Below are 18,206 nucleotides of genomic sequence, written 5' to 3' on the forward strand. Positions count from 1 at the left end.
AGGTGTATAAAACTGATGACTAAAAGGACCTGCTGTATAAAAAAAATAAATTAAATAAAATTTAAAAATTAACAAAAAAGAAACTATGAACAGTAATTTTGCTATTAATATTTTAGCAATAACAAAAACCAAAAAAGATTTAGGTCATAGACCGATTATGTTTCAATTTTATTTGTAGTTTCCCTCTCTGTCCAGATTACTATAAAAGTCATTAACTAAGGATGTGAATTATAAGTGAAGGTTTTTCTTTTTGCTTTCTCACTGTCTTCTCCCCTGCCCCTCCCATTCTTAAGGTTGGCCCACAAATAATTCTTCCTAACAGAAATTTTCAATCTGGGAGGGGCAGGGGAGAAGACCATATTTTAAAAGCAACATAGATGCATAATTAAGTTCTATGTGAAATCGTTTTTTAAAATTCAAGAAAATAACCTTGCAAGGAAATATCTTCCACACTGGGCAGTTCAGCTTGATTTTATCATAATATTTTATTAATCTTTTCCTTTAGGAAAATATGTGAGGAAGATTCAAATATGAAAGACAGTTTTGCAGAAATGCTCCAAATAGATGTAACTTATTTTGTATAGACACTGGGGAAGAAAAACCTATTCAGTATCCCCATGAAAATAAACTTTGCATAGTAATTGTAAACAACTAATGTAAGAAATCAAGTTGTGTTTATTAATAAGCTCTCTTTTAAAAAATTATTTAATGTGAGCTTTCTAAAATGGTAAGAATATTTCTAGGAGATGAGTTGATTCTGACATTTTAAGAAAGCAATGATGAAAAAAATGTAATAGAATGGAAGGATTAGGTTAAAAACGAAGTACAAATACCACCACCACCATCACCATTATCATTATCCTGTCAACATTTACTGAGCATCTGTGTCCTAGAATGGTTCTTAACACTTTACCTGTAGTAACTCATTTAATCCTCAGAATAACCCTACAAAACAACCGCTATTGCTGGCCTCAATTTACAGATGAATAAACCAAAGCACATAAAGGATCAGTAACTGCCAGTCACACAGCCAGGAAGATGTGAACTAGGCAGTCTGGCTCCAGAGCCAAATCTCAGCCACTGTTTAAGTCTCTGACAGAAAGGAAAGTCTCTTTCACCAGCCAAAGTAGAGCACAGGAAGTTCTGTGTGGCTTGTATAACCACAGAAAGTTCTAAAGTGGAGAAAAACCACAGGCAATTCTCTTAGGAGGCTATATGACTGGGCTCTGCCTGATAGGCTAACCACTAGACAGTCCTTTAATAAAAATCTGTGTGTCTGCTGCCATACCCGATCAGTGTCCTTGAGGAGTTTATGGGGAAGATAGTCATTCACTGGCTCATTCGAATATTTACTGAGCACCTGCCAGAACCAGGCACTGGTCACTGGCCTAGGTAATAGGAATACCACAGTGAAGGAGACTGCTAAGACCCCTACTCTCATGAGGCTTTCATACTAGGAAGGAGGGAGGGCACACAAATAACATAATTTTAGATAATGATAAGAACAGAGTTGGTAACAAAAAGGTGCCAATTAGTTACCAGAAGCTCCACAGAAGAAACAGGATTTTAAAGAAACTTGTGAATTAAGGAAAAGAAGGTATCTTGACCAGCCAGAAATTCATCCTGAGCAGGAGGGGCCATAGCCTGGGAGAAATTTCCCCAGCACTAGAGAAATGAAGGGAATGTGAACCTCAGATAAGTGGGGAGTTGAGAAGCCGACAGGGAAGAAAGAAGGCAGTGCCTGAGAGGGGCGTTTCTACCTCCCACCTCTGCACGACCAAAGCGGGGCTCAGGGTTAGGGCCTCTCACTTGCTCTGGACACTGCGTATAATGCCCGCATAAACTCTGTTGCCTCTTTTTGCCTTTGGAGGGGTTGAAAGTGAGGATGGCGGTTTGTATCTTCTCCTCCCTTTTATTTTTAATTAGATACATCAGAAGTAGGTTCGTGCCAATAAAAAAGGCTTCTCTTTGCCCTGACTTTGATCGGGAAAGGACAGTCCTTTTTTTGTCAGGGCTCAAACAACATCTGATGGGGTTATTAATTTGAAGAATGTTAAGAGGATATAAAATTTCTATCAAGACATTAAAAAAATTTCTAACACTCTAATTCAGTACCACCTAACCACTTTTTAAAACTTCCATGAAGTTTGTCAAGAAGATGGATGTCACATTAGTCAACAGTGACTAATGGATCAGCACATGTGAACTGTCTGTAAGGCATTTGCGAAGTTAACTACTTCCTATTCAAGCCTTTAAAATGTACTGGTACTCTTTGGAGAAAATGAGGAAATTCTTGAACTTTTTTCTAGAAAAACTGGTTCATATGTCCTTGAGAGTAGCCGTAGTTGTGTAACATGAGTTCTTTAACTTTGAATCTATGGAGTTCCTGAAACTATATATAAAATTATATGTCCATAAGCACAGACACTGAGTTATTCGTTCATAAGTGAGCCAAACACATTCATGAACCCTGAGAAGTTTTAAAGTGCTTTCATAAGAAATCAAAATTTTCATTTGGCTATTTCTTATCATTAGACTAAACAGTCTATAAAACACAATATATACATGCATGTATCAAATCACCACATTGTACACCTTACGCTTATACACGGTTATATGTCAATTATATCTTAATAAAGCTGGTGGGAGAGGAACAAGGGCACGCAGCCCCCATCCCTGCCAGACACTCAGCTGCATGGAGGAAGGGCTAAGCCTTCTGAGATGAGAGCTTGTGACTCAACTGTCAACCCTCCAAACAGGAGGAGGACACAGAAGACTAATTTGGGAGTTAGATATGCCACATTTAGGAACTAGATATCGTTCCTGAGGACCAACCTGGACTCCAGAGGCTGAAGGATATCTATTTAGCATCCAATGTTAGCCACACTCACCAGCTCCACCTCTGGTGGGGGGAAGGAGGGACAGGGTAAAAAAAAATAAATTAAAAATAAGGGAAGATAGAAAGGGAATTGTGGGAGAGAAGGAAAGAATGAAGGAAATACAGAAATAAAAATATTCTCAAAACAAAAACAAAAACAAAAACACACCCCACTACATTTCTGGCCCTCAGGGCTCTGAGACCAGAGTAGGCGCTGTTCCATGTCCCTTAAGAAACAAATCATTAGTTAAGTGGTACTCTGAAGCCAGCAGCTATTCAATAGGAGGGGAAGGCAATAAAAAGCAGTGAAAATAAGACTGCCCAGTCAGTACAGAGTCCTGAATTCTAAAGCCAATTTTGCAACTGCCCAGCTATGTAACCTTGTGAAACTCATAACCACCCTGGCCACCATTTTCTATTTGGATAATGAGAAATTCTGGATTGCATTCAGGCCTAAAACTTTCATAGACTTATTAAAAAAAAAAAATTGGCAGTCTCAGAGTTTGCTTTGACGGGATTTTGGGTTTACATAGTGAAGGTGGAGCTCAAGGCAACAAGCAAAACTGTTATGCTTCTTAAGTGTTGGTCAGCATCAGAGGAGAAACCGTCTGTTGATCGCAGTAACAGGATTCGTTCCTGTAACTGCTGAGAGACAAAAAAGCAGATGAAAGAGACGTAAGAAGATTTAAGTATGCCATGAAACATGCTAATTATTGCTGGGTCATTTACCACGTACATGCCCAGACTCCTCTCCCGGGATTTCCACCCGTAAGTACAACTGCCTACTAAGCGTTTCCTCTTGGATATCCTGCAGGCACCTCTGACTCTGAACTTGTCCAAATCTGAACTCATTATCTTCCTCCCCGAACTGCTCCTCCAGTGTTCCTTTTCTCAGTAAATGGTTTCTCAAGACAGAAACCTAGGAGTCAAGCTTGATTCCTTTCTCCTCCACTTGCTGCCACATTCCAATCCATTATCAGGCCCTTTCTCTTCCAACCATAACAGGCCCTGCTGACATTCCATTCTCCACAATCAATAAAAGTGATCTTTAAATCTTACATAAATTTTTTCTGATTAAAACCTTTCGGTGGTTTCACATTTCCCTTGGGAAAAAGTGACACCCTTACCACTGCTTCCCAGGTCCTCCAGGATCTGCCCTCCTGTCTCTTCATCTCCATCGCCTTACTCTTCCTGGAACCACTCCCCTCTTTTCTCAGATCTTTCTCTTGCCTCAGATGTTCCCTCACATGCTGTTCCCTTTGCTTCAAACACCACTCCCTACTCTTTATCTAGGTTTTTTTTTTTTTTAAATTTATTTTATTTACTTATTTTTGGCTGCATTGGGTCTTTGTTGCTGCGTGCGAGCTTTCTCTAGTTGTGGCGAGCAGGGGCTGCTCTTCGTTGTAGTGCGTGGCCTTCTCATTGTGGTGGCTTCTCTTGTTGCAGAGCGTGGGCTCTAGGGTGCATGGGCTTCAGTAGTTGCAGCACGTGGGCCCAGTGGTTGTGGCTCACAGACTCTAGAGCACAGGTTCAGTAGTTGTGGCACACGAGCTTAGCTGCTCCACGGCATGTGGGATCTTCTGGGACCAGAGCTTGAACCCGTGTCCCCTGCATTGGCAGGCAGATTCTTAACCACTACGCCACCAGGGAAGCCCTCTTTATCTAGTTTTAAATACCTAAGGGGATTTTACTCATCCTTCAAGTCTCTGCTCAGGTTCACTTCCTCAGGAAAAGCTTTCCTGAACTCCTCCCCGCAGTAGGTCTGCTCTCCAGTATGCATCTTAGAGTAGCTCACAGTCACACTTACAACCAATTATTCTGTTTGCTTCCCTAAGAGAATGTAAACTCCAAGAAGAGAGAAACAACATCTGTCTTATTCACTCACTGCTGTATCCCCAGGCACAGTATATGGTACTGAGTAGGTCCTCAGTAAATATGGAGGGCATTAAAAAACTTTTCAAGGGGATTTTCATCAGCCAATGAACGTTGATGTTTAAAATCTTTGCAATTATTTGCACATCATAAACATACTTAATGCCATTGAACTGTATACTTGAAAGTGGTTAAATGATAAATTTTATATTATAGTTTACTGTAATAAAGAAAAATCTTTGCAATTCAGATGATCAAAGATCACTTGTAACACTACCAAACACTGAAAACTAAGGTCAGATTTTCACCCTAAAATTAATGATAGAAAAACAAAGTTGGAAAAGTCGTTCATTAGCCTTTTTTTTTTTACCTGAGGACACCTAAAGAAACATAAGTTATCCGACAACACACATTATTTTTTAAAATACAGGACTATAACAATTTGAACTTTTAGAAAAATTTACATGCCACTAAAAATAAATATTTCTCAACCCTCATATGTAGATATTTCAAATGATACACGTTTTCTTCATTACTCGTTAAAGACAAATTGCTTGTTTAAAAAAACTGGGAAATATAGTAAGTAAAAAAAGTCCACAGTGCCAGCACCCAAACAAAATCATGTAATATTTTATGTATGTAAGTACTTTATCTTTTGTTCATGTACAGATCTTTTATATTATAATCATGAGTTCTGAATTTTGCCCTTCTTACCCCACACATAAACATGATTTTATGTCACTACTTACATACATATTCTCCTTTTAATGGCTAAATAATAATCTAAATTTTTTTAACCAGCTTTCTTTATTTGGAAAACTTGGTTATTTCCAGTTTCTCATCATTATAAATTACACTGAAAGCAATATCTTTAAATACAAAGCTTTTTCCTTTAAATACAAAAGAGTATTTATTTAGGATAGATTTATAGTTGTGAACTCACTACAACAGACTCCTGATATATTTTGCAAATTGATTTCTAAAAAGACTAGAGTAATTTATATTTTTAAAGCATGAATATACCTCCCAATAGATGACATATCTTAAAAATATGAAATATTTCTGTGACTCAAGATGTATGATCATAAACGATAGTTAGTCCAGAAAACATAGCTACTCATCTCTTCTTACACTAATGGGCACCATCTCTGTGCCACATGGAGTAGGTCTGGACTCCAGGGACAAACTCATAATAAGTACTGGGCCCAGAGAGAGACACAGAGTTTTAATTACTTAAGTCCACGGCACATTTAAAATTCAAATACTTAAGGGAGAAATAATTGCTCTGTTGACCCTCTACATTCATTTAAATATGCTGTTCATGCACTGGAAGGAAAAGCAGTATCTCTTAGACTATTTTTAATGTTTAGTTGTTTAATTCATCTACAATTTTTGTAAATGTGTGGTGTGCAATATAGATCCGACTTTAAATTTTTCCAAATAGAAACATAATTATCTTAACTACATCTAAAACAACTATTTTAATATATTAAATAACTATTTAATATTATCTCTTTTTTAACATCTTTATTGAAGTATAATTGCTTTACATTGTTGTGTTAGTTTCTGCTGTATAACAAAGTGAATCAGCTATACATATACCTATATCCCCATATCCCCCTCCCTCCTGCATCTCCTTCCCACCCTCCCTATTCCAGCCCTCTAGGTGGTCACAAAGCACCGAGATGATCTCCCTGTGCTATGCGGCTGCTTCCCATTAGCTACCTCTTTTACATCTGGTAGTGTATATATGTCCATGCCACTCTCTCACTTCATCCCAGCTTCCCCTTCCCCCTCCCCGTGTCCTCAAGTCCATTCTCTACGTTTGCATTTTTATTCCTGTCCTGCCCCTAGGTTCTTGAGAACTATTTTTCTTTAGATTCCATATATATGTGTTAGCATACAGTATTTGTTTTTCTCTTTCTGACTTACTTCATTCTGTATGACAGACTCTTGGTCCATCCACCTCACTACAAATAACTCAATTTCGTTTCTTTTTATGGCTGAGTAATATTCCATTGTATATATGTGCCACATCTTCTTTATCCATTCATCTGTCGATGGACACTTAGGTTGCTTCCATGTCCTGGCTATTGTAAACAGAGCTTAATAAATCTTTAGGGCTTCCCTGGTGGCGCAGTGGTTGAGAATCTGCCTGCTGATGCAGGGGACACGGGTTCGTGCCCCGGTCCGGGAAGATCCCACATGCCGCGGAGCGGCTGGGCCCATGAGCCATGGTCGCTGAGCCTGCGCGTCCGGAGCCTGTGCTCCGCAACGGGAGAGGCCACAACAGTGAGAGGCCCGCGTACCACAAAAAAGAAAAAAAAAAAAAAACTCTTTAATATTATCTTAACATTTTAAATAACTATTCATCTGTTTCCCCACTGACTGGAAATGCCATCTTTGTCAGAAAACATATATGGATCTGCATCTGAGCTTTCTATAACCTATTTTCCTAACGTGGTACCATGATCACCACACTTTAATTTCTATAGCTTTATACTGTGTTCTGAGAGCTGGTTAAACAAATTTCTTCCAATTTTTTTCTGGTCATTTTTTTCTTGGCTATCCTCACACATTTAACTCATCTGTACCAACTTTGAAACTGGCTTGGCAGTTTCCACTAAATTCCTTCGGCAAAACTTCACGTTCTGGATAGGAGCAGTAATGATTATCAGACTTACTTCCCTACCATAAACAATCATACAACTCAACAAAATACACGAAGCAATTGTTTTCAGGCACTGGACAAGAGACAGCACAGGGCTGTGAAACTTGAGAGATAGAAAACAAATGAGATAAACACAAAATCCATCCCAGATTTCTACCTGGGAGCATTTACAGGCATGGCATAAGGACGCAGAGTCCAAGGAAACAGCTGCAGTCTCACTGGGCAGAGGAAATAACAATTAGAATTCAGAACTGCTAAAGGGCTGGAATTTTGAGGGCAGGGTAGGTGAGAGGACCTGTGAAGAGCAGAAATCCCCCAAAATCTCCCTAGGAGTCTCACTGAGTCTTTGGTCAAATACAAACCTGATAATGCACAGGACAAGAAGACTTGGCAGAGAACGACGGAGACTGTGAGCCAAACAAAGATTCCCGAGGTTACACAGTACTAAGAGATGTTCAAGCTCTGAACCGATTTGGCTGAACACTCCAGGCATTCAGCTGAGGCCCTAGAAAGTCCACTAGAACTATATAGCCCAAGAGTAAAGGCCACTCTGGATCCCCCCTAAAAAGTCTAAATCCAACACAATCTAGCCAGGCCAGCAGAAAGTTAATTGTTTACCAAAACAAAACTGAACACTTTTTAGAAGATGATAGAGTAACTCATACTCTCAAACACTGAGCAATGTTTGTGCATACAACAAAAAACTTAAAAAATACAAAGAAGCAAAAACTTTTCATCAAGATATGACATAAATGTTAGAATTAACAGACAAGGACTTTAAAATTGTTATTATAAATATGTTCAAGGATTTAAAAGAAAAGATGGGCATAATGAGCAAACAAATGGAAAATCTCATCAGAGAAATGGATAAGCTTACAATAGATTGGACGGTGCAGGGAAAAAAATACCACTGAACTTGAAAACAGGCCAATAGAAACTATGCAAACTGAAGCACAAAGAGAACAGAAGTTTGAGAAAATGAACAAAGCCTCAATAAATGGTGAGACAATATCAAGTGGTCAAACATGAATTTGGAGTTCCAGAAAAAGATGAGAAAAAAATTAGGGCAGAGAAATAATATATGAAGAAAAGAGAAAAAATTTCTAAATATGATGAAAAAAGATCAATCCACAGATCCACGCAGTTCAATGAACCACAAGAAAAATATACAAAACCATACCCAGGTTCATCATGGTCAAATCACTAAAAACAAAAGATTAAGCAAAAAAAATCTTAGAGCAGCAGAGAAAAAAAAGACACATTGCATATAGGGGAATAACGATAAAAATGACTGTTGCTTTCACTTAAAAAAAAAAAAAGCAAACCAGAAGACAATGGAATGATATCTTTAAAGTGCTGAGAGAAAAATTATCCACTGAAATAAAATTCTACATCTCTATAGGCTTTAAAAAGGAAAAACAAAAAGCTGAGAGAATTCATCACCAGGAGTCCTGGGATACAAGAAACAGTAAATGAGGTTTTTTAGGGTGAAGGGAAATGATATTAGATGGAAACTTGGATCTACACAAAGGAAAAGAGTGCAGAAAAAGGTAAATATAAAAGCTTTTTTTGTTTCTTTACAAGAAAATGGTTGCTTAATGTATTATAGGTATATATGATATGTAGAAGTAAAACTGTCAAGAGGTGGGTGAATGGAGATGTATTTTTTTAAGTTCTAACATTAGAACTTTTATAAGTTCTAACATTATATATAGAATGGCATAAAATTAATTCTAGACTATGATATGCTAAGGTTACCACTAAACACAAATATAAGACCAAAAGTAAAGCTAAAAAGACAATAGAGGGACTTCCCTGGTGGCACAGTGGATAAGATTCCATGCTCCCAATGCAGGGGGCCCAGGTTCAGTCCTTGGTGAGGAAACTAGAGCCCACATGCATGCCACAACTAAGAAGCCCACGAGCAGCAACTAAGCAGCCCGCCTGCCACAACTAAGACGCCAGGCAGCCAAATAAATATTTTAAATAAATAAAAAGACAATAGAGGAGATAAAACAGGATACTAAGAAATAGTTGATTGATCCAAAAGAAAAGGAGTAAAATGAAATAAACAAATGAGACAAATAGAAAACAAAGAGCAAGACAGTAGTGTTAAAACAAATCTAATCATAGGACTATTTACATAACTTTAAGTGTACTAAGCACTCCAATTAAAAGGCAGAGATTTTCAGACACAAGCACTTAAAAATAAAGTTATCCTCTATAGTTAAGTACATAAAATGCATTCAAAGGTTAATAGTAGTTACCCATAGCAGCAACCCCAAACACTATGTGCAAATGTGTGAAATGACTTTGGAACACAACCTAAAGGTGACTCCAGTAGAATTCCAAGGAGAAAAGGCTGGAATGTGAGGGTAGTTAATAGCTGACATTATTTACATTCATTAACTTGTTCAGTTTTCAGGAAGACTCTCTGAGGAAGGAACCCCTTTGTATCCATTTTATAAGGGAGCGGACTAAGGCCCAGAGGAGTTGTGTCATGTTTGCAGGATCACATGCTAGTGAAACCAATCAGCTCTACTGCACCACCTAAAAGATACTATGTAAACAGACAGGAGGTGCCCAGGAACCGCCAGAGGCAAGAGCAATCATCTGTCAGGGTGTCTCCAGCCTGGCCCAGGGAAGAGAGTACCTGCCCAGCAGAACTGATGGTGCAGTTTCCTTGGCAGGTACCTATATGTGGAGGAGATAAGCCCATCTCACTACCCTAACCTGAAAAAACTATCCATCAAGATTTTTTTTCAACAAACTTTCTTGCCTTAGTTCCAGGGCCCACTGAGCCCTTATTCTGACTTTGTTGACGGAGGAAGAAGGCCCTGACTGAGGCATGCAAATGCCCTAGCCCCTCTGAAGGTTAGTGTTGTCACTGTAAATAAATTGTAAATTTGGCTTCTGTTTCAGACTCTCCTACATTTATTAAGCCTGACTTAGTTCCCCCCTGAGCCTTCTCACCTCGGGCCAAAACAGAACTTCTGATCCTTCAGACATTTAGAAGAAAGTCCTAGACTAGAACGACCCCATCAAGGCAAAGCTCTCACAGGAAGCTGCACAAGCACTGAGAGGCTGGGCCTGAGTCGTCAGTTAGGCCCTCCCAACTCTCTTGGACTCCATCTGCACTAAAGAGGAGTCAAGAAAAAAGATGGTAATAAATGTGTGAGAAAGAACTCATGCCGTCGAGCACATCTATGGAAAGCCGGCCAAAAGAGGAAATCTCTATTCATTAAATTTAGCCAAATTTGTTATCAAAGAACATTCCTCCAGAGAGGCCTCTGCAGAATTCCACAGGAATCACTCACTCCAAACAGTAAGAAAACAACTGACTGGAAAAAATCAATCAATCCCTCAGATCCACAAGGTACCAGCAAAATAAAGGCATTCCATTAAGACCAGGTGTGCAGAGTATAAAAATTATCAATCTGATCAAAAATAAAACAAAACGAAAAAGTAGTGAAGCCACATAAATACTCCTCGTGCATAACAAGCATGTATAGTACTCCTGAATTTGGTATAAAAAAATCCACAAAAATGACTCTTCCCTGAAGAAGCCCATGAAAACTCCCACCAAAGCCACCTGCACATTAGTGGTCAACCTTTCATGGATTCATTCAACCCACATTCTTACACAACTCCTCTGAGCCTTCCTCACCCTATAACTAACACTCTGCAGTGTCTCTCACACTGTATCTGACTCTAAATTGAACACTCTCCCCCGATACCCACCTTATTAGTTCCCCCACATCAGTCAATGTCACCTTTATAGAGGTGCCTTCCGTGGCCACCATATGTAGAAGAGCACTCCCATCCCCGTCACTCTCTGTCCTGTTAGCCTACAGCACTTTTCTGCAGAGCACGTACCACTAGTATATTTGGTTATTGTCTGTCTCCTTTTGATAGAAGGGGTTCCATGACAGTAGGAATTTTGTCTGTTTTACTTTCTGCGGTATTTACAGAATTTAGAATGGTCCCTGGCATGAGAATATACAATGAATAAAATACTTGTAATTCAAAGTAGAAGTGAGGCCTCAACTGGCAAACAGACCTCATTAACAGGGTAATGTGGTAGCATAAAGGAATCATAACAGGCTCCGCCTGGGAGAGCTGGGAACATTTCTGAGAGGAAGAGATGCAAAGCAGGCTGGTGAAGGGAGGGTGGAATTGGGGGCATTCCAGGTATGGCAGGCAACACGTGAAGGGGCACAGAACATAACAGAGCATTGCACACTTGGGGAACCTTGTGTAGCTGCAATAAGGTGAATGGTGAAAAGGAACGAAAGGCGAGCTTGTTACAGGAAGGCAGAGCAGATATGGCAGGACAAGTGTGCCTGGACAGCATCACCGAGTGGCTTTAACCTGAGGAACAGCACAGTCAGATTTGCATTTCACAAAAGCCTCTTTGGAGGCAGTAGGGGAAGGAGGGAATAAATGCCCATTGGTAGTCATGGAAAACACTCAGGAGTTCATTGCAAACGTCTCCACAAGGGATAATGATGCTGAAAACTAAGGCCGTGTTGGGGACGGAGATACAACAGGGATCACGAGTGCACATGACTGGATGCAAGGATCAATCCCACTTTTCCAAAACTCTGCTTCACTATCACTTCCTATGGAAAGTGCCCTTTAATAAAAAGAGTGAAGAGAAACCTTTTAAGGCTCATGTCTCTGTCTCCCTCTCTGGCCCCTCCCCACCCCCACAAATAATTCTGGGCATGGCTGTACCCAGAAACCACACCATGTAATCAGACAACAATTTCTGTCTTCCTCTCACAGCTCCGCTGCTCTCCTCTGAAAGAACCCGCATTATTCTTAGGTCAGTATTTTGTGCACGGTGTCCCTCAGCAGTTCAGGTTTAAATAAGCCTCAAGATAGCAATCCCACAACAAAGGCCTACAGTTCTAACAAGGCTCGCTCTGTCCTGTAGGAAGGGGGATGCTCTGTCCCAAATGGCAAACCTGAGCTGAGCCTCCTGCCGGACCGGAGATAGGGCCACCACAGCACATAGAGGGACCGTCGGGGAGGGCTGGTTCCTCAGGGAAAATGTGGGCACTACTACCAGAAAACGGGGAATGACGCTAGCCAAAGTGCAAAGTTCCACCATGGCCTTCTCCTCTTGAGTTAAGGAAACACAACATTTTCAAAGGCTCCCGCCACTTCCCGAGTTTCACCCTAGCTGATGGTGCTCAGCTGGAGGCACGGCAGTCCTGCGGCATCACTCCGTCCCAGACGCCGTCAACTCATACTTCTCATCCTCGCAACGGTCCACTTTGAGGAGCCTCGTCACCCTCACTTTCCACAGAGGCAGAGAGCCGTGAGCTGAAACATGCCCGAGGGTAACAAGGTGCTACATGTGGGCATGTGAATCTTGGACTATCTCATGCCAACCCTCTAGATGCAAAGTCATGCCAGTAGAATAGACCAGTCAATAAAGAAGAGCTCAGCTCATGCTTCTTCCAGATTCCAAGCTCTCTGGTGTCTCCGTATCACCCGTAGGATGAAGTCCGAAGTCTTTTCACATCACCCAGGACCCCGAGCCTTCCCGTCTCCTCCTACACCTCACCCCACCTTATTTCCTGAGCACGGTCATAGGTGAATAGTTGACAGAGCGCCACACTCTCTCAGCCACGGTGCTCACCCCCCAACTGATGCCCTCTGGAGGGTCTGCCACCCGCTTCCCGTCTGATGGCTCACCACTCCCTCCTCTCCTCCGCCCCCACCGCCCAGTTAGGGGCTCACAATGTCTCTTCTGACTTTTCCTCACACAAGCCTAGTTCAGTGCTACACTCACACACTCCCTCATCATGTATATCATTTTCCCATAGGACACACCCTTTTATAATTATTTATATATATATTTTTCCCTTGAATTATAAAAGCTCCTTGAGGCTAAGATGCTGTCTTTCATCTCTCCATACTTAACACCCAGCACAGATGTGTGGCTCGTATCGGGGGCTATGCTTATTAAAGGAATGTTTTGATGACGAAAATTTCACATTATTGGCGATCTGTCAACCTTTCGTAAGTTCTCTTACATTAGCATTACCTTTTTTTCTTTTTAACATTTATATTATACATAGATAATTCAATACAAGGGCAAGGAATAAAGTACTTCCTAGAATCTACTCCAGGAAAAATTTTCTCTTATCTGAACAACTTGATAGGATTCCTTCTTGTTATTAGAAAATGAAAATATGTCAGCCTCCATCATTCCATGAATACCTGGGCTGCAGGAAACTCAGGCTACATCTCATGCCAAAACTGCACTAACCCAGGTTATGTGGTTCTAGACAGAACTGTCTCTGCATTCCCTCCAGTGACTGATGTATACATAGGTATGTCAGTTATTACAAACCACTTTAAATTCTTTATGAAAGGAAACAGAGATACATAGGTCACAGTGGATAAATAACAGCTCTTATTATTAGTCAGAATATAGAGGACACATTCTGTCTTGATTAGTTAAGTCAATATTCAGTGCTTTTGCTTATGTTGAGCTCCCTGATGAAAGTAACAGAAATCAGTCTCTTTACCGAACATATCCAGAATTGGCACATAGTGGGAGCTAAATGACCCTTCCTAGTACCCGGCCCTGCCACCTATACCTCTGCTCTCCAGGCCCCAACCACTGGATAATAGATCTCTGCCTCCTCTTATTTACAACATCATTTCATAAATAAATACAAATCGTGCCACCTCCTTAGGTGGCGAAAAATTATCAAGTCAAGTTACATAATACATGTAAAAATTAAATAAGAATGAGATGTCCAATGATGGTGATGGGGATGATGGCTAAGATTTATCTACTGATTAGTATGTGGGCTTTTAAATTTATTCATTTAAATACCATGACAACCTAGGTGGCAGGTTACTATTATCACCCTAATTTTACAGATAAGAAAACTGAGGCATGAGAAATCAGATAATTTCCCCAAAGGTCATATAGCTAGTAAGTGGTGGGGCTGGGATTTGAATCTATATATTTGTAACCACACAGATATATGGCATATATAAAAAATAATACTAAGATGGCCAGAGCCAAAAGTAGCTAAGCCCTTCAGAAGGAAAAAAAAAAAACCCAAAAACTATTGACTAGAAGTATGATCTTCTATCCTTTTTTAGTCTGCTTAGACTCATTACCATAAGTTATAATCAACACCTCCTGGGCAATAATGCTCCCCCCCCCAGAGAGCATAACAAGGGTTAAGAGTTTGGACTGTAAGGCAAGACAGAGAGAGCTGGGCTCATGTGCTCACTCCACCACATCCTAGCTGGGGACACCTGGCATGTTACGTCATACGGTGGGCACAAATCCAGGTGGCCACAGGGTTCACAGTTTCCCCCACTGATTACCTCTGTACCAGCCCCCTTCTTGTGAGAACTCTCCTCTCTCTGCATCACCAGAAAACATGGTTGGTATGACCCCTCCTCCTCAGCCAGGGCAGCTTGTCTCAGTTGGATGCCTGGATAAATTTGAACAATCACAGTGTCTCACTGCCTGGTGAAGGGATGGGTACAGCGTCCTAGCTGGGCCAGAGTCACCCCCGGGTACTTTTCTAACTGGAGCTGGGAGAAGCTCTTCCTCTCAAAGCTTAAGAGTTTCCTCTCAAAGCTTAGGGTTTCTCAGAGAGTAAAGCTGGCATGTAGAGAGGCCTAGAGAGAGCTAACAGCATTGGAGTCCCTCGTTCTGGTCTCTCCTTCCAATTCCAAGGTTATCAAACAGCCAACAAAACCACCTTGAGAAGTGAAAAAGAATGGGCTTCTGTCACATTTGGCTAGATGAGCTCTAACTCTAACTCTGAAACTTAGTTTCCTCATCTGTAAAATGAGGAATTTAGAACAACAGCCCTTCCCTCCCTGGCCAGTTCCGATGGGGAAAGGAGATACATATTTTAAGTACTGTGGCACTGTGTCTTAGGCACAGAGGGCTCCGCGGCTATTAGCAGACCTTAATCACACAACAGCACTTGTCACAACAGACTGTTGCCAAAGATTATGGAGTCAATCTTGGTTTCTCTCTTTCTCGTCACATCCAACATGACAGCAAGTACTTTTGGTTGTAGCTTCAAACTACAGTTGACCCTTGAGCAACACAGGGGTCAGGGGCACCAACGCTCCACAGTCAAAAATCCATGTGTGACTTAGTTTGCCCTTGGAATCCAAGGTTCCTCCATATTCACGGTTCCACATCTGTGGATTCCACCAACCTCGGTTTGTGAAGGACACTAGTATTTATTGACACTATTGAAAAAAATGCATGTATAAGTGGACCCCTGCAGCTCAAACCTGTGTTGTTCAAGGGTCAACTGTATAGTTTATCTAGAATCCAACCGCTTCTCAAAATCTCCACGGCCACTACCCTGGACCAAACCGGGATGAGAACCACGGCAACAGCCCGCACCTCCGGGCTCTGCCCTGACTTCTGACAGCCTACTCTCCACACAGTGGTCAGAGAGGTCCCATTAAACTGTAAGTCAGAGAGACGAACATGCTCCAATGGCGCATCTACCCAGCGTACCCGTCAGGGCTGTTCCCCGGCTTCCCCGCACTCTTGGCCACCCCTGCCTTCTTGTCCTCACACAGCCACCCAGCTCCCGCCTGAGGGCCTTCACTCCTGCTTGCTCCACGTGGACTTCCCTTTCCCAAACATCTTCAACCCTCACTCCCTGCCCTCCCTCTGCTCAAAGGCCACCCTCTCTGGGAGCAGTCGCTGACACCCTGTGTAAACTGGCAGCCCCCCTTCCCATCTAGCTCTGTTTCTCTCCGTAGCACTTAACCACCATCTGACCTACCATATCCAGTTTCCCATTTGTTTACTGTCTGTCTTCCCTCCCCAGAATATAAACTTCACGAGAGCAGTGGTTTTTGACCATTTTGTTTACTATTGTTCCTGGCACATAGCAAGCACACAATAAATATTTGCTGAATGAATGAACAAATGAATGAATGAATGAATTTGCCCTCAGTCTCCTTTTCTGGGAGTTGGGGGGGGGGGTAAAACATGGACTACAGCAGGAAAAAAAAATGCGGAAACCTTACTGTGAAACTTTGCACTTACCTGGCACAGCGAACCCAGTGTGTGTGTCGGTACAAAGAATATAAGAAGCGCTGGCGATACATGTTCCACACTTTGATAGATTTGTCTTCAGAAGCTGTAGCAAGAAACTGGCCATCGGCTGAAAAGTCCACACTTCTAACTGGAGCCGTGTGAGCTTTAAATTCAGAGGATTTCCCTCTCCTGGAGACAAACAGTTTAATATTTATAACATTTGATTTAATTATCAGTATACAGACTTTGAAACATATAAAATAGTTTGTTGTAAAAACTGACAGAAGTGTGAAAAGGCTGTGTTGTACTGTACTCTTCATCGACACTGTTCCAAGCTGGTTTTGTTACTTAAAGTCACAGCTGACACTAAACAAGTGAGAACCTAGCGGTCCCCACCCTGAAATGCATTTGCTGATTTTGCTTTAATTGGAAGCTACGGAATAATATTTTGAGCAAATCTCTACCATGCATTTTAAGTTCCTGTTGTTCCTCTAGAGAGAGCAACATACAGTTTAAATAAACTGCAACCTAGAAAACCTAAGATTCATTAAGTGAAGAGCTCTAAGGTAGGGTTTTCAAACTGGGCTCACATGGAAATTGTGTGGACTGGCAGTCTGGCTTGGGAAGGAGGAAGATGTCCCCTATGTCACTTGCCTCTATACAGAATGTCCCTGGGTGATCTGACTTTCCTGCTTTCACCCACCAGCAATGCAAACTGAGATCCTGAGGTATACCTAAGGCCTTGCTCACCCCTGAACCCAATCTTACATTCATAAGCAAAACAAAAGATAAATGGTAATAACATATTGATCCTTCAGTTCTCAACACCTTGAAATTTCAGATACTTTTTTTTTTCTTGGCTAGGGTGGGAAAAAGAGAATAGGAAAAAAAGATGGAGAAAATAATGTGTGGCATTTAAGGAGAAGCAGTAGGAAAAATGTTGACATAATTAGGGGTAGGCTAGTAGACAGCGCTGGAGTTAAATGGTGACATTTGGGAAATGCTACTTTGTGTCAGCATTTCCAAGTTCCCAAGGTACTTTCATTTATACTACATTTAGACTTAGCAATTTTTCCATTCAGAAAGTCATATTTATACAGGTGATGCCTTATGGGAAAAATCACCACAAGTGTTTGAAGAAGATCAGGCAGCAGAATTTGCAGAAGCCTGGAAGTTACACTCAGCTCCTCCCCCTCCTCCCCAACATCTGATAGGTCAGCAAACCTATTTAATGTGACAGTGAGATTGCTATCACCTCCTAAATATCTTTTGAATCCCTCCTCTTCTTTCCATCCCAGCTATGCTTGCATTAAGGTAGATATCCATACCCTCAATATCTTTCACCTAGATTACTGCAAAAGCCTCTTAACTGGTCTCCCTGCTCTAATCTTTTATCTCCCTCCAGTCGCTTACATACTGTGCTTACAGCCTTGCTAAATGTATAATTCTAAGCGTGTAAATCCCAGTGTAAACGTGTCCTGGGCTGCTCTCCAAGAAAAAGTACAATGCCCAAGCTCTTTGGTGAGACATCCTGCCACTGCATTGACCTTTGTACTCTTACAACAGTCTCACTGCTTCAAACACACCTCTGGCTTTGTACTTACAGCTTTCTTAGCCTGACTACTTTCCCCTACGAGCAAAGCCCCCTTGACCAACCCAGACAGGCTTAATTGTTCCCTTTCTATTATATCTATTTTGCTTATTACATTATACAGTAATTTTTG

At 41.2% G+C, this 18,206-nt stretch overlaps 1 protein-coding gene across 4 annotated transcripts in view; it reads right to left on the reverse strand.

Annotated features, from left to right (window-relative positions):
- Positions 1 to 18,206, reverse strand: part of POC1B (POC1 centriolar protein B) — a 113,849-nt gene that overhangs the window by 71,692 nt on the left and 23,951 nt on the right. For all 4 annotated transcript variants that reach the window (XM_067009849.1, XM_059080161.2, XM_067009848.1 and 1 more), the window contains one exon: positions 16,492 to 16,671. In XM_067009849.1, the coding sequence (XP_066865950.1) occupies positions 16,492 to 16,671 (180 nt within the window). The remainder of the gene's footprint in view (positions 1 to 16,491; positions 16,672 to 18,206) is intronic.

This window comes from Kogia breviceps, chromosome 12 (genome assembly GCF_026419965.1).
Source record: "Kogia breviceps isolate mKogBre1 chromosome 12, mKogBre1 haplotype 1, whole genome shotgun sequence".
Classification (NCBI taxonomy): domain Eukaryota; kingdom Metazoa; phylum Chordata; class Mammalia; order Artiodactyla; family Physeteridae; genus Kogia; species Kogia breviceps.